Source organism: Chlamydotis macqueenii, chromosome 3 (assembly GCF_036417535.1).
Source record: "Chlamydotis macqueenii isolate bChlMac1 chromosome 3, bChlMac1.mat, whole genome shotgun sequence".
NCBI lineage: Eukaryota > Metazoa > Chordata > Aves > Otidiformes > Otididae > Chlamydotis > Chlamydotis macqueenii.
This window is the reverse complement of record NC_141558.1, coordinates 104,753,877-104,771,615: the sequence shown is the minus strand read 5'-3', so window position 1 is coordinate 104,771,615 and position 17,739 is coordinate 104,753,877. Positions and strand designations below refer to the sequence as shown.

General features: G+C 43.5%; 1 protein-coding gene across 2 annotated transcripts; it reads right to left on the bottom strand.

Moving 5' to 3' along the window:
- Positions 1-618: 618 nt before the first annotated feature.
- On the bottom strand, positions 619-17,469 carry STX11 (syntaxin 11). 2 transcript variants are annotated; one of them, XM_086745812.1, is made up of 3 exons: positions 17,418-17,456; positions 6,824-7,030; positions 619-3,751 (listed from the first exon to the last, which is right to left on the bottom strand). In XM_086745812.1, the coding sequence occupies exon 3, from the start codon at positions 3,744-3,746 to the stop codon at positions 2,880-2,882; it is 867 nt and encodes a 288-aa protein (XP_086601938.1). In that variant the 5' UTR covers positions 3,747-3,751; positions 6,824-7,030; positions 17,418-17,456; the 3' UTR covers positions 619-2,879. The 2 variants fall into 2 exon arrangements, with proteins under 2 accessions (XP_086601938.1, XP_086601939.1); XM_086745813.1 differs by lacking the exon at positions 6,824-7,030 and having other exon boundaries at positions 17,418-17,469.
- Positions 17,470-17,739: the final 270 nt, after the last annotated feature.

Below are 17,739 nucleotides of genomic sequence, written 5' to 3'. Positions count from 1 at the left end.
CGGGCTGGCAAAATTGGAGTTCTTACACAACTGAAGGATAGAAAAAACCCCACAGTATTAAGCAATGAACACATGTTTGCAAGGAAGAGGGTGATTTCTTCACTTACTGGAAATAATTTTCCAAGTGCCTCTAATTCACAATGTTACTTAAAAATAGTTTTAAAGGGTCCCAAGCTGGTATTTCAATAATTCTCAGTTTCTTCCTTGCAGCCACAGCCACAGTAAGGAGAGAAGGTCTGAAATTACCTTTTCTTCACTCTCTTTCCCTGTGCCTCAAATCAGACTAAAGATTTTAATACAAGCTTTGCATATCTACTAATGAAATCATCAGGATCTCTCAGAACTGCCAGAATAAATTTGTGTTTTTTCTTGCAGTAGAGAATCATCTTAGAATGTATGAAACTCATTGTTCATGTTTTTTATAGGAAAAATTACAGTAAGTCCATCTCAACATGCAACACATTTGATTTACTGTGGCAAGAAACATTGGGAGGACTTTTTTTTTAGGCATTGTTTAATCTCCTTTCACCAACTCAGAGTTTAGTCTAGCAGCTTTTAAACTACTTTGCCAATGCAAGAAAATGTTCAGAGCTGCTGATTCAATGTACAACACTGCACTTTCAGTTTTTCCTATTCAATCTTTTATTCCGTTTGTAGACATACATATGTGCAAACAAACAAGAAACCAACAAACAAAAACCATGTACACGTTTTTATGAAAAGCATTGGTGAGTGCTAAGAATACACAGATGAAATGAAGCATGTTGTTTTATTCTTCATTGACTTATGCTAACATGCTGTCCCTCAAAGGTTTAGGGAATTTCTCCACAAATGCACGGTTCCATTGCCTTGAATGGCAGCACCTACGGAGTAAGCGACTTTGTCTTCTTGAGAGTGGCACCAAAGCAGCAGTCATGGTGCCAGCTCAGCACTCTCCTTTCTCCTACTTCAAGTTTAAACACTGGGTTGTTGGAGGGGTCCTCAGGCAAACATAATACTGATATCATCAGGACGTCACTGAATATAAAAATACCTTACAGTTTAGAAGATCAGTGTTCTTCACTCTTCCATGTTATCACAGACAGGTGCTTCAGTGTAAAAGACTTCTAGTTTCTGGGGAGAGTTAACCATTTAGCTTCTGTTTGTGTGAGAAAAGCCTGTCTGGCTAAGGAGCATTTCCCACTAGGAAAGCTTGGAAGTTGGATTTATTTTGCAGGTTTGTTGTATCAATATAAATAGTATGAAATGTATGGCTGTTTTTTCACATACAAAATTAGTGTGCAAAAGATCAGAAGGGAAACATTTTATTGTGATTGGTCCAGGAAGATGGCTATGCGCATCTCTCTCGAGGAAAACTCCCAAATGCAAAATATTTGAAATGTTTAAATACATTTATTAAAATAGGTACAAATAGGATCAGTGTTTAAAAAAAAAAAAAGTAACTTCTGAAAAAATGTCCTGCATTAATTCAAAGGACACCAATAGATCACAGTGTATCGGGAAGCCACCTAGAAATATTACAGCTGGAAAACCTCCAGAAGCAGGAGCTATAATCTCTCCCCAGACCTTATGAATACATGCTTCACTGACAATGCTCAGTGGTTTCCAGGGCTGCAAATTTTCTACTCCCTCCTCATATTCCAAACCTACTGCAGGCAGTCTCCCTTACACAAAAGGAGAGATTACTTTTAAGCTTGAGAAGAGCACTGAAATGACATTAAAATGTTGTTTCCTTTCTTCTCCAGATGTACTGAAGAAATATGTCTATTTTCTTTCCCAGGTGGAGATTTCCTAATAATGGGAGAAAACCTGTAGTTTTTGTACACTGGTAAAATTGCACGTTAATAAATTTAATCCTTCATGTTATTTAAATACATATTAAAAAAAAACCATATTAAGTCAATACTTATAAAAAGTAGAAGTCTATTGACAGGATAATCCTTCCACTGAAACTGCTTGTGTGCATGTGCCAGCACAGGAGACCCTAAAATGTTTCCTCTACCCACCAACTTTTGTCTTCTTATGGGTGCTTCTACAGAAAGCCACTGCATGCATCTCTTCTGCTGGCTGAAGTGTTAATTGGCAGAAAAATGTATGAGAAGCATAAAGGCGTGGCAGTTTTGAAATTCAGAGTACAGACAGTGGCTCAAGTTAAAAAATCAGTGAGGTGCCTCAGTGTTGAAGCGGTTCTAGCCACCTTGACAAAGTTGCGGGTACTCAAAATGGAGAAAAGCCATCACTTGCATAAAACCAGAGCAAATCGTGCACATTATCATTTAAGGTGCAGTTACTTCTGTTATGATTTATAACAGGTGGAAATCAAGTTGAAGTAGAAACCAGTTCTGTGTCCTGCTCCTGCTAACAGGCTCAGTACTTTGTCAAATGAACAGAGCAAAAAATCTGTTCAACTATTTGCATCAAGCAGGCTCCAAACTAGTTCAAATTGAAACCTCCTGATTCTGTGGTGAACTGTCTCACCCCAGGCAGTAAGGCTGCACTGCCTGCAGACTCACTTTGACAAATAAGAATAAAATTACTTCTTGAAATTTCTCATCTTCCCTAGGCTGAGTTATCAGCTCATCATTTGTTCCTCTTTCTTGCCTATCCAAAAGAAGTGTCACTGCAGAGATCTTCTTGCACCTCTAGTTACAGTAACAAAGTACATTTCAATTAAAAATAGATTTAAAATAGGTTTCTCAATATTTCTAGGAGGTCTCAAATAGAACAGCCTTCAGCACATTTAAGAAAAGGGCAACGAACAAAACCACCTGCAAAATAGCCCTCCCATTTCTAGGAGTTGTCATTACAGAAAAGTCATTGGAAAGAATGTCTCATTTTGAAGACATTGGAGTTGGTCCATGATAGCTTCAGTGGGATAGTCACCTTCTGCAACAGGATAAGCAGCAGCAGAGGATTGTTATGAGGGGGTGTTTTCTTCTGTATTCCAAAGCTTTTTTCACTTGCTCTTTAGCTTCTCCTACATAGTCCTCAACATTTTGCATATTTATCTCAATGACATCAAAGGTGTCCGCCTGTTCCTCCACTAGCAGGGCCACCTGCAGAAAGAGCTCATGAACTTCCTTAATGCGACCTTCTAACTTCACCAGCTCCTTATGACGTGTCTCTATCTCATTCAAGGCTGAGCGAGCCCCCTTAACATCTGACAAAAGATTCTCAGAGAAGACGTCCCACCTGCCTTGCTCAATCATCTCCTCAATCTGGTTGCCAGAAACATCTTTGCCCATGATCTCTAGCTGCCGCTGAATTCGAATCTTGCAGTTCTCCCGTTGGTTCATCTCTGTGGCGTTGTATTCAAACATAGCTTCCTGAAAGGCGTGCATGAGGTCTACGTAGTGGTTCTTTGCGACCCTGGCAATGACAGACATAGCCCCGTATTTTGTTATTGCATCTTCGCTGAAATCTCTCATTATCTGGAGTTTCCTGTGGATGCTTTCTCCACGGGCCTTGATGTCTCTGGCAATACAATTAGTATCTCGTTTGATGCTACTAATACGGCGCATGGAAGTAAGGAAGCGACTGTTTTGCTTTCTGAGACGCTTGACATCCTCTTTTAGGTGCTCATTTTCTGTCCGGATGCTCTGTATGTCTTTATGAAGAATTTCCAAGGCATAATCAGTCTCATAAAGGAGAACACCGTGGGGTGAATTTTCTTCTTCCTCATTATCAGAAAACTGTTGGTTGTGTACCCTGGCAAATTCACGCAGCTCGTTTAGCCGGTCTTTCATCCTTCCTGCAAAACAGAGGAACAGGAAGAAAGAAGTTTAAAGTAAATAAAATATCAGTTTACAAGGATTGAAAGTTCATAACGAATAACTACATCACCATTAGAACTACACCACAGATAACATAACTACACCAAAGATAACCCAAAATACCAGATGTTAAATTTGTTCACAGTATTATACAGTGATGGATCTCAGATCCAAAATTCTGGTGCTAAAACACCCTTCTAGGAACTACAAAGCTTAGAAACTAAAAAGTGCAGGAGAGAAGACAATAAATCATGAAGACAAATCCAAAAGCTCCAACCCCTCCAAAATACCAGTCTTTCACTTGGAGAAAAAAACAAACTCTTGAACAAATGACAGGAAGCCTTCAGGTATCTGTATGTGTAGACGTGTTAATAACTGAATGCCTCCCACTGCTGCTCACTAGAGAAATATCCTCTAGATCTTGACCTTTATTACATCAACTGCCTTAAATGTCACAGTTTCTGTGTCATTCTAAGCTTGCTTTTCAGGGGAGAAGAGTAGGAAGCCTCTCAGAAACAGAAATAGCATTTAGTAATACAGTTGGGAAATAAAAGTTTTGAGAAATGGTGTGGAAAGTATCAAGATAGAATTAAAAAAGAAAAAAAAGAAAAAGCAAGTTTAGGGTCTCCAGATGCTATCATTGATCATAGCGTACCAGGCATCAAGCAAAACAACACAGCGATAGCAGCATTTTGTAAGTAAAACCATCCACCCAAATCTTCTTTTTTGTATGATGGAAACATCCTACTGAAGAAATAAAGTAACACCGTTGTTACAGATCAGGATCTTTTTTCTATGTGTTTGCCTCAGACGTACTTAACTACAGATTTCATTAAAAAGCCTCAGAATGAGTAATCTGTACAGACCGTTATGTGGTAACAAAACATAAGTCTCCTTTAAGTATGTTGTTTACTTGAAACTCTAGACCTAAAGTCTTTGCAGAAAGTGAAATCTGAAAGCTTCAGCAAGAACCTTGCACCAAGTGTTACAGCAAGCAGGAAGCCGAAAATTTCCCATCACAAAAGCTGTACGTCCCATGACCTCATTTAAATTAATAAGAAAGAGGAACATGTTAAGAAGCAACACCAAGCAGGACATCTCCAGATCTCTGTGTCTGGAGGATTCATTTTGTTTTTCCAGGAATTAAGGTATCTTCACAGCATTTACAAACATGCTATCCACCGTGAACGACACATCCCTTCATAGGATCATCAGTTACTCCCAGGTTAAGAAAAGTCGAATGTGTACATACCCAGCATAACAGGCCTAGATCTAATGTGAAATAAAACTGCAAGCTTATAATCAGTTTCATGGGATTGTTAGATGTGTTAAAAGAATGCTAGGGAGAAGATGGGAAAGACCATCCGATCACAGACACAGCCTCTTAGCCTCGTATAGTTCATTGGGGGTAAAAATTGGTCTTGAGAAGTGTCCTGATTAGGACCACATTTACATTGATGTAAAAAGGTGAATTTCAACTTAATTCAATTCTTCTACAAGCAGTGTAAACCAAGAAAGTCCATTAATATCCTGAGAGAAGAGCTTTCATTCAGGAATCCACACATGCAAGGTAATTGTTTGAATTTAAAACATAAGCCACATAGATTCAAATCAATCATATAGAGAAAGCTTTAGGAAATGAAAGGTTTTCCACCTCCTCCCTCAATAGAATCAAGACTTTCACCTCATGCCACAACATCAAGATGAAAAATCCCCATCTAAAAGGAAAGAAAAATGTGTGGTGCAGCTTAAAAGTCAGGTTTACTTGGCTTTAAAACTGTATGGCCAACTTTACCTAGAGGCACTGAGACAGTGAGAAGATCTACCCTTCCTGTCTGGAAATAGTGGACCATTTTCTAGACAGCATGGTGGAAAGGGAACAAACAAAGGTATCTAGCAATCTGAGGATTACTTAGGTCTCTTCTAATCACTAACTTTCTGAGATGCTTTTCACCTGAAATGTAGATGTGGCTGTGAAAACCAGTCCCACTGCTTGTCTGACTGCATTCCTGGCTCTTACTGGCTTCCCTAGAGTTGATGATCCTCCCACTTAAAGTCTGATCCTTGAACTGCTCTGTGTTGTGTTCAGCAGTTTATTCTTTTTGTGTACAGCATCTACATTTGGAAACAGCGATGTTTTTTATTACTTTAAAATGATTATGCATAGCAGCAAGGGGCCATTCATGTAAACTAAATCATGTGTGTGCAGGACTACATTGCCTTTGTGCTTACCATTCCTTGAATGTGAGAAAAAGTAAATCTCATCAGCCTTCCAGTGAGAGCAGACTGACAACTGGCTCAACAATAATTACATTTACTTTTTTGTGCTTGACAAAGCGCAAATAGAAAACCACACTAAGAGCTCCTGCGTAATAAATTCATAATTTTGTAGGAATAGGTCTACTCTTCCTTCCCCCTCCCCTCAAAAATGTAACCTCCAATTTGTCTTTCTCACCCACAACTATTTTAAGGTGTTAGGTAAAATAAAAATAGGAAGAAATGGAGAAGCAAATATACAGTCACTCACAATATGAAAATACTAATGCTGTAATAAGTTCATGTGTATACTAATTCTGCAGCATCTCTGTAAAAATATCGCTTTTTTTTTAATACAATATGAAAGGTTAAAAAGTCAAGCATTAAAAGAAGAGTGAGGAGCTTTCAAGGGTGGCCTCAGATTGCATCACGAGGTTGCCTACACACACAGGAAGACCATGCAATTAAACACCAGCCTATGGCCTATCATTCCCACCAAGTCTCTGCCTACAGTCTGTATGTGCTGAAAAAAAGTTGTGCAGTGTAAAATTTAATATCTATAATTCGGTTCATGGACAGGTGTCTCATTTACTATGTTACTACTGTTCATTTTCTCTGGGATTTCTCCTGTGAAATCCCTGGAAAGCTCCATAAACTCGTAACGGTTTTTTGGGGGAGATTTAACAGCCCCATCCACAGACACAGGTTTCAGCCCAGAGTGATTAAGGACAACACTTCCACTCTGGATGAGTTACAATGCCCACCTGAGACACCTGAAGCACGGTTCTTTGTACCTGGTACATTGAGGAGTCACAGCTCCTTCTGACTTCGGTCACTGCTGCAAGCCTCGGGCACTTTGCTGAGGAAGATCGTGAAGTAACAAGCTGGACATCAGTGAATGAACACATGGATCGAGGACACTTGTGAGAAGCTCATTGCCAATGATAGGTACAGCATCACCCACGATCTCCGTGATCCAGCAGATCCAGTAGAATCCGATTCTAAAATGAACAGAGGGACCGAATTATAGTTGCACTGACAATCTTCAGTCCTGGTTTCCCGGTTTCCGAGTGCTTAGCTCTAAAAGCCTACATTATTTGAAAATACATACCAAAATTTACATTCAGGGTGGTCAATATTGGGATCTTTTAACGCTGCATTGAGGACCTGTACCTGGCAGGGTAACGGCCCCACAGCTAAAGCGATCACACTTTTGTCCTAACAAATGGGTGCCATCTCTTCAAGCCTAACTTCAGAGTCCTGACAAATCAGGAACTTTTTGACATCATCTCTCCTTCTCCCTGAGTCCTGTCTTTTTCTCTCTGTTTCTAAAGGGCATCTCCAGGCCAGCTTCCCACTTGCTCTTCACATTTTTAAGATGTTCTACCTTATCTGCATACAGTGCCCAGGCAGAATGGAGAACAGGAAGCAAATGGCTTTCTGCCTGCATTTCAGCATCATTTTAGGCCACAAACACCACAAATTGCAGAGGACACCTATTCAGCTTTACGCCAGAGCATGCTGAATTACTCTGTAGGTTAGCATTTGCAGTATTTCGCCAAAGAGATCTGTACGGTCCAAGAAAATGTTTAGATTTCAGCTTTCCTGAGCACCTTTTGCTCAAGGAACGCAGTAAATTTATTTGGGGCATTTGCAAACTGCTGCTTTGAGAGACTCAGAATTTAGCAAAGTTTTAGGAATTTTTCATAAGGCTCAAACGCAATGCCACCACAGAGGTCTTTCCTCATTTGAAATTCCCATTTCAAACAAAGGGGAATCAGATCTTCTCAAGAGAGGATAATAACTTCCAAGCATTCCTTTGATAGTGTCAGGGACAGAACTGTCGCTAAAGAGCTGAAACAAATGAATAAAGAAGCATGAGAGAGCCGGGGGGCGGGGAGAGCAGCCATTTGAAAAATTTTCAGCTTCACGAATCAGTATTTAGAAAACTTGACCTCCTTTTCAGATGCTATTGTTACTCAGGAAAGTTTGCATCTACTTACATGTTGATAACATTGTTTGTAATTAAAACAACAATATATTAATACGTTGTACATTACTGGTTGTTAGGCATAGCCTCAGCACTCATTCTTTTAAAAAAGCATCAATCTCTCCCTTAATATAGGGCCCAGTGCAGCAGCAGAAGTTGGACTCCCTGGTGAGAAAGGTGCTCTGCAGAAAAGGACCTTGGGGTGGTGATGGACATCAGGTTGAATGTGAGTCAGCAATGCGCCCTGGTGGCAAAGGAGGCCAAGGGCATCCTAGACTGGAGTAGCAAAAGTGGTCAAGGGAAGCGATCCCTCAGCGTCCACATCTGGAGTGCTGTGTCGGTGCTGAGGCTCCTGAGTGCAAGAGACATGGACGCTCTGGGGTGAGTCCAGGGGAGGCCATCAAGATGGTCAGAGGTGCTGGAGCACCTGGTATGAGGAGAGGCTGAGCGAGCTGGGAATGTTCAGCCGGGAACAGAGAAAGCTGAAGGGAGATCTTGTAGCTGTCTCCAACTGCCTAAAGCAAGGGCGAACCCTTCATGGAGAGGTACAGCGACAGCACAAGAGGCAATGGATCCAAGTGCAAACAAGGAAAATGCCAGCCAGATAGCAGAGGAGGGGGGGGAAAAAAAAAAGAAAAAAAAATCAGAAACCCTGGAAAAGGTGCACAGAGAAGTTTTGGAATCCACATGCTTGGAGATATTCAAAACTCAACTGGGCATGGTTCTCAGCAACCTGAATTATCTGTGTGTGGTTTCAGGGGGGCTGGATTGGATGATCTCCAAAAGTCCAGTCTAAATTGTACTATTATTCAGCCTTTGGTCAAAAGTTTGCTAATTTGAACATGAGTTCAAATAAAATCTGTTCAACTACTTGCACTGGTTTATTTAAGATATCTCTAAAACATTGGAATGTCAGGACACCAACTACTCTGTACCATGGAGTAACAGTCCAAAGAGTACAAATACCTTAATTCTAAGAGTGTGTGTTTTAAGAGATTAGCTGTCAGCTTGATTTTCTTTTAAAATACTGAATATATTCAAACTGGAACACGTACTTCCATGTTTGTATTTCTGGGGGCTAGATCAGTCTTTCCTTCTAAAAATCAAGTTCCTTCTGCAGTCCATCATGGTGTCTACCCTGAAACACACACAGAGGAAATACAGGCCAAGTAATGACTGCAGAGGTTACGGCTTTGAAGCCAGGTATTTACCAAGTACAGTCAGCTGAGGACACGTTCAGTATTCATCTCTTCAGGTTAGCATGCCAGTTCTTGGTATTAATCACCACTATGACGAGCTCTCCCGTGATGCATGAGAAAGGCGCAAGGTGTCCTCTTGCAGTAAGGCTGCAGCCCCACACCACTCTGCACAGCATGGGATTTCAGAAGGAAATCCACTCCAAAAATAAAAAACCGTGCATGCCCATAAAATCCCTTTCCATTAGCCCCATATACATACAAACAGGAGTCCTGAACTACTGTAACATTTGCGGTAACGAGCCCTTTGCGGTAACAGAATTCAGCTGTAAGAGCGTGCTGTGCACAGTGCCACAAGCATACATTGCCACTGCTGCACTAACACCCTGCAGCCTGGTACTCAGTAGAAATAACTTAAGAAAGGATGAAAAGTTATTTCTATAGAAACAAATAAGTTGCACACATATACTGGTTTCAGCTTTAGCATTTGTATATCCACATCACTGAGTTTGGGGACAAATGGTGAAATAAAGCAGCCATTTCAGCACAGCATCTGTATTTTTTCAATGTCAGGTTTGCCAATGACACCAAGCTGTGTGGTGTGGTCGACACGCTGGAGGGAAGGGATGCCATCCAGAGGGACCTTAGCAGGCCGGAGAGGTTGGCCCATGCAAACCTCATGAAGTTCAACCAGGCCAAATGCAAGGTCCTGTACGTGGCTCGGGGCAATCCAAAGCACAAATACAGGCTGGGCGAAGAATGGCTCAAGAGCAGCCCTGAGGAGAAGGGCTTGAGTGTGCTAGTGAACGAGAAGCTCAACATGTGCTGACAATGTGTACTTGCAGGCCAGAAAGCCAACCGCATCATGGGCTGCATCAAAAGAAGCATGGCCAGCAGATCAAGGGAAGTGATTCTCCCCCTCTACTCTGCTGTGGTGAGACCTCACCTGGAGTACTGTGTCCAGCTCTGGAGCCCCCAACATAAGAAGGCCATGGACCTGTTGGAAAGGGTCCAGAGGAGGGACACAAAGATGATCAGAGGGCTGGAGCACCTCTCTTATGAGCACAGGCTGAGAGAGCTGAGGCTGTTCAGCCTGGAGAAGAGCAGGCTCCAGGGAGACCAGTACCTAAAGGGGGCCTACGGGAAAGATGGGGAGAGACTCTTCAGTAGGGCCTGTTGTGACAGAACAAGGGGTAATGGTTTTAAAATAAAAGGAAACAGATTCAGACTGGACATAAGGAAAAAAAAATTTACACTGAAGGTGGTGGAACACTGGAACAGGTTGCCCAGAGAGGTGGTGGATGCCCCATCCTGGAAATATTCAAGGCCAGGTTGGATGAGGCTCTGAGCAACCTGATCTGGTTGGAGAGGTCCCTGCTCCTTGCAGGGAGGTTGGACTGGATGGCCTTTAAAGGTCCCTTCCAACCCAAACTATTCTATGATTCTATAATTTCATCACCAGCAGCTGAGAAGGAAGCCAGTGTACATTTTTTCTTTTTACAGCATTCATAAAAGGCAGCTGGTAGTTAATACCAGCTTCTGGATCCCCAAAAGTCTACCCAGTAATCTTTTCAGCCTTGAGTAGGACCTTACAAGATGAAGCTTTTACTTCAGCTCAAGTGGCCTGTTTGAGGAACAACACATATTTCAAAACAAACCAGTTAAAAATTATTTCTACCAGCAGTTCTTCTCTCCCTAAGAAGGTAAAAGTCCTTTTCTGCTCCACTACGGGAACTCCTTTTGCGCTCCACTACAAAGCCACATGGCTCATCCTGTCTCCGAATGACATGTGCTCTTGGTTGCATGACACATGATGGATGTGACCCGAGAAACAAGTGGTAAACAATTAGGAAATAACCTCCTCCTAGGCAGGATTACTTCACAGCCAAGTGTGTGTCAGCACATTCCAGTAACTGCCCATACCGCTTACTGGAGGATGCGGCGTTGATGGAAATCCACTTGGAGCGGCTGAGTCAAACACACTCAATTACAAGGCGAATAGCGCGCTGCTGTCACACAAACATCTGAGTTATGTGTAGGAAAAAGATGTGTTGAATGCACCTGAGGCCTTTCATTTAAGAGCTGGAGCCTCAGATTTAATCATCATTTTCTAGTATCTTTCTGTTTGGGAAACAACCGTCTTAAAGCAAATTTAATCATTTTGCCTGGAATCTTTTCCAATAATAGATTTGGCAATATTAACTTGGAAAACAGACTCTTGTTTACAATAGGTTTTCCTCTTTCCAGAAGAGCTTCTAACTGACTCATAGCAGAGTGCTAGTAATCTGTTCAAACTAAACTCCCTGTTTCCCCAGTCACGTCCGTCACTGGTGGAAGAGCAGGCTTCAGTTTCTCAAATCACTCCTCTTTTTTCTTGCTTCTCATCTCTAAGAGCTCGAGGAAACACCAAAAATCATAATCTAATGATTAGGACAGTTTGCCTTCCAGAGCTGATTTAAGATCATTCTGCTCCAATATTAACAACTATGACAGTGATCAGCATTTCAAAATCTTTTTGTAGCCTCACCGGAAGGAACTTATTTTTTCTGAAGTTTCTTGTATTGAGCAATGTTTAAAACAGACAAAAGGTATTCAGGATGGACAGTACATCAGTTAACACAGAAGAGCAGCTACAAAGCTGCAGAAATCCAGCAAGAAGCCACAAATGCATCTGAGGACTGTCAGACACCCTCCACTTCATAGCGTAGTCAAAGCCTGGGTCCAGCAAAGTACCTCCTTCATGCTTTCAGTCACCCTGAAAGCCGTCTGCCATCGCAGATATCTCAGGGCAGGTTGTTTTTTTTCCCCCAAAAGCTTGCATGAAGTGTCAACTTCTATGTTTGTACCAGCACGAGTTATTTACTACAAGCCGATACATGGAGCGATCTAGGAATGGCTCCATTCTCTGAAGGCTATTTCTGCAGTTGTCAGAATCTGCAAATCTCTGCTGGTTCCTTTCCTATCATAAAGGCTAGGAAAGGCCTAGGGGGAACAAAATTAACATTCAAATAGCTTGTTGCCTCTAACTCGAAGTAATGAGACAATAATTGCTTGAATACTGATAGCTTTGGAGGCTCTTCTTTGACTTATCCCAGTTTCTTTACCAGTATTCAATCCCTTCAGCATAAAGTAACTCTCAATTTTTGTACAACAGCACACTGTAAATTCAAAGATCTAGGGCGAATCTCACACTTCCCAGAGGTATTCAATAGGTTAACCATCATGGTGTTTCCTGGTGATCAGGTCTTCCAGACATCAGTATCAAAACCAGGAGAAGCTGCTGGCGTGCACACATAATACTCACTGCATTTTCACATATTTATGATGACAGTGACTAAAAAATCTGAAGTTTTAACTTGTTTCTACACAGTAGCACATGCTAAGTAAACATTATTCTCGCATTGGAGAGGACTGCCTGTTGTATATAGGTTGACTGCTACTATTTACTGAGTTGTCTAAATTTTCACTGGAAAGCTGTGGATCACCACTGACAAATTTTCAATCCCAGATAGACAATAAAATGTATTCTTAATATCTCTTCTTGACATTTTTCTCACAAGTCACACTAATGAGCAATCTTAACTATATTTATTTTCGTTTGACTGGGGGTCCTTTACCCAGGCTGTTAAAAAAAAGTTTCTCCATCTCCACTACATGGCCCATTGAAAAGTGTTAGTCTTCACGTACATTGGTTGAACACCCTCCCAAAATTGAGAAATTTCTCCAGCAGTCATCATGCTTCTGTACATAAATGGAAGTTGAGGACAGGGAAGTGTAATGCACACCCCAAATTTAGCTGCTTCTCTTTCTTAAGGATGCTAGAAAAGGAATATACAGTTAGCAACCGCAGGTTTTGAAAACTTGCTAAGTCCTTGGAATCCTTGAGACCTGTAAGTTGACTCCAATCAGTTTTAACATGTAGTCTGCTAAAAACAGAGCGCCATTACCAAGAGTAAATGAACATGCATGGGATTGTATTTTACCCAAGGGGGAGAAAAACGATCCCACCATCACTCTCCATTCAGTGCTTTTCGGTCCACGCAGCGCGCTGTAGGCTGACTACCACAGCGTGCCCGTCCTTCCTGCCACAGGCAAAACTCAGCTTTTCAGGTAAAACTCACCTGGACGGAGAAAAGGGGAGTGTGAACTGGTCCTCCACAGGCTTGGCCAATGGTTAAGACAAAACCATACCACTAACATAAAGAGTGAGACAGCCATCCCTGCATTTCTTGGCAATTACTACAGCTCGGCATCGTTATGAGTCACGGCGCAAGGAAATCAGACGACACGCTCGCATGCAGTGCTGTTGCTATAATGCTGTGAGTATATATATTCATTATCTAATTAATCACCATGGCTTCCCTGGAACACATTGGCTCAGCAGAATAGCTACGTACGTACCGCAGGTATATAATGACCATGGCTACCACACAGTGCTGTTTATAGGTGATGAAGACATTCTGTTGGCATCCGAGTAGAAATACGAGGTCGCATGTGATCATCAGTCAGAAGCAAGATGAACTACAGACATTTTTAAATTAGCACAACAGCATTACTTTTTGAAAGACACATATATTTAAAGCTTGTAATACAGTGTTAGAATCTGAGATCAAGTACTCTTTACTTTAAAAAATCCCTTTTAGATTAAATACGGGGTGGTTTTTATTGGAATTTGTTCATGTGGGCCGGTACACATGAGGCTCAGTTCTGGATCTGACTGCAAAATCTACACAACTGTAACTGGACCAAAATAGTTTCAGTCAGGAAATAACCCCCACAGCCTCAGCCTCGGATGTAATTAGGGATACACTGGCCAGTGGTGCTTAGAGAATCTCTTCCTGACTGGGGATATCCAAAGCTCAAGCAGGCTTTATTCTTGCTTTCAAGAATAAGTGATTTGTTGCTTACTTACACAAATATGGGATAGAGGAAAGGTATAGTAGGAAAAGCTGGAGCATTCAGTCAACGTGAGTTTGTGAAGAATAATCTTGGCAATTAAGAGGTTAACTGTCATAGCAGATAAAGCAGAAGCTGCACGCCTGATAAACCTGAAGCCAAGATACGTGACATCATTCCATCTGTGATAAACTACACAGCTATGGGCTAGATGAGAAGTGCCTATCACTGTGCAACAGGCTAGATGAGATACCGAGACGCTGGACACAGTGAGCAAAAGCCAGCAAAACAGATGTAGAAACCGAACTGCACTGTGCCTCTCGGACGGAGACCCCCCGCTCTCCAAGAGGGGGTTCCCAGGAGCCAGCCCTAGGCAGGAGCAGCTTCCTGGGAATGATGTTCCTCACCAGACACACCTCACGCTGGGACCATGTCTTGGGGGGAAGCCCAAAATGCAAGTGTAACCAGAAAATGGCTTCTCTGCAAAACTACGTTAAAGTGGTAACTCCGCATTTGGTGCTAAGATGAGTTTATTGGATCAAATTAACATCGCCTCAGTAATTTCTGCACTGTGCTTTGTCATCACTGCACTACAGAAATGACCAAAGAGTCAAAGAAAATTGATTGATGGGCCAGATAATGGAAAGTGTATCTGGTCTAGCACCTTCATACTTAACACAGAAGTTGTCTTCTTATCATCAGAACTGGTTTTGAATATGCCAGCTCTACGATGGGTTTCTGTGACACTCGGAGGTTCTCCGTATTTTCCATTAGCAACTTGGAGAGCGGAACCAGACAGGAGCCTGCACGGTCTCCAGGTGACACTGAACCCGAAGGGAGTGGAAGCAAGTGTTTGGTGGCAGAGGGGAGAAGAAATGATGAGAATTTAAGATGATCTGGGGAAATAAGAGAAGTACTAACAAAAATAAAAGGAAATTCAGTAGAGACAAGCCTGCTATGCTACATTCAGAAGAAATTCTTCACATAGATAGAAAGTAGGGAACACCTAGTTTGGCAGTAGGAAAGGATTGGTGGGGTTATAGCAGATTGCAAGCTAAAAACCACATTCACAATATAATGCCATTGTATAAAACCCCCATGTCTTACACGAGAGATGGCACGGGAAGGACTGGTTTTACTCTGCTTGGCATAGGTAAGGCCTCAGTTGGAATAGTACGTCCGGCACCAGTTATCACTCTAGGAAAATGGGAGCATACTGGGCATTGTCTACAAAATGTTTAGAAAATACAGCCCTGGAGGAACAGGAGTTGAGGGAATTGCATTCATTTCATGCAGAAGAGCAGGGAAAGAGACACAGCAGTCCCATGTATAACAGGAGTTTATAAAAAGAGAAATGATCCGTTTGTTCCCTCTGTTGACACTGGAAACAGACAAAGTAATCCATGTGTTTCACACATGAGATCTATGTTGAACTCACTGTGACTAGCTGGAAATTGGACCACGTCTCTGAGGGAGCACTGTGGGACCCTCTTCCTTGGAGGGCAGAGAGTGCCGACAGAAACCTCTCTTGGGTGAGGTTTAGATGCGCTGCTACAACGCACCGAAGGGATTAGGTAACGTCTTACACTCTCCCCATGGCCCTGCATTTCCAGGATTTGGTCAGGGCCCTCACTCCCAGTCTTACTGCGTGTCCACCACAGTGTATGTGCTCGCACGGACCTGCTGCCCATGCTGGGGAGCAATCCGGGTGACTTCTCACCCAGAAGATTCTCTTCCCTCTCTATTATTTCTGCACCAGCAGCAACTACCATTCCTACTCCTGGAGCAGATCTTGGTTCCAGTTATAATATAATGGAAGGTGTCAGACATGGAGCCTAACCCCGCAGCACCCAAAATCTCCAAGGCTGTGATATAATATGCAGCTGTGTTCCACAGCATCGTGTTTATCTGCAGTGCCCAGAAGATACTGTTAGCACATTATCCCGCTTCTAATGCCTCAAGAGATCTTATGTACCATGCTTAGTTTCTTCACGAAGATCTCTTATGAGAACAGAGGTTAACTTGCAGTTTTAGTCTCGGCTGAAACACCAGACACATCTGCCACATGACTGACCGTGCAATTTCAGTTTCAGAGTTTCAGTGGTCATACAAGGCAGTCAGGGAACAATAATAAGGTGAGAAAAAGATCATCAGAGGTGTTGGGCATCTAAACCATCCTTTCTTAAGGATGACCTTTAGTCTGTTCGTCTGTTAGACCTTTGGTCTCTTTGGAATTTAAAAAAAGGTTATGCTCATCTGGTAGTCTCACCACTTCCATATAAACCTATTTAAATAGCAAGCAATGCCACGGGTAGGAAAGCAGCATCCTTCAAACTGCATTCTCATCTTAAAAAGGCACATATTGCTATTTTGATCCCTGACAGCTTAAAAAAAACGGTTCTTGAAATACCATCTAAAGAACGGGAACAAGAAGCGTGAATGTCCGTTTTAGGCCAGTGTTACTCTTCTTGTCATTTCCTCTCCCGGCACCACACGCTTACACGCAGTTATCTCACACGTACACGGGTACGAATTCTTCTGGGCAGGAAAGGAAACGAATATCCATTTATAGGAAGCAACCAAAGAACGCTAACTTTTGCACCTTCTTGCAGATCTGGCCATGATGATGCCCAAGAAAGCAGCAAAAGCTGTTCTAGTTTGCATATAAACCTGAGTTTTTACAAAACCTGCTCAGGGGCTGTTCATAACCACATACCAGCACGTTGGTCACCACTGATGAGTGCTCTGAGCACAATGTTCACACTCGTTACGCCTGACGAACAAGGCAGCTGGAAACGCAGCATTGGGGCTGGACGAGGAGATGCACGTTTGAAAGTGCCTCGGGTTCGCCCTCATCCTGCGAAAAACCCAGCCACTCCTTTCACCCCTTTTGAGGGACCCCGAAGGCAGCCGGGGCACCTCCGGTCCCAAAAGCCCGGTCCCCATCCCATGCCCTCCCTCCTTGCGTCCGGACTTCCCCTCTCGACTCAAACGGGGCAATTTCGTTTACTCTTACGCAAAACCGAGGTGCCAAGTGCTCCGAAAGCCCCGCCGCTCCTCCGGCACCGGGCACCGGGCCTCCCCTCGACGGCTGGGGAAGGGGCAGGCTCCCCTACGTCCCGCAGCAGCTCCGCGCCGGGCCGGGAACCGCGGACCCCGGCTGATGCTGAGGGGGGCTCGGGGACACGGCGGGGTTTCCGTCCCGGGACTCGACGGCGACCTACCCGGGGTGAAGCAGCCCTGCCCGGCCGGTCCCTCGAGGAAGCGCCGTCTCGTACCTCCCGCCCCATCCCGGCAGGTACTTACCCCCGGCAACACGTCCCGTCCCGTCCCGTCCCGGCTCGGCTCGGCTCGGCTCCACTCGCGCCGCTCCCCGCGGGGCCGCTGCCGCCGCAGCGTCCGCGCCGTCGAGGCAAGCGCGAGTCCCCGCCGAGCGTCCCGCCCCCGCCGCTCGGCTCGTCCGCCCATTGGCTGCGGGAGGGGCGGGTGATTTGCATAGCGGCGCCCCGCCCCTGGCGAGCTGTCAATCACCGCTGTCGTGGGGCAGATAGGGGGCTGGCCACGCCATGCACCTTTGCTTTTGTACTTTCTTCCTCCTCCTTCGCCTCCGCTGCCGTCCCCGTCCCCT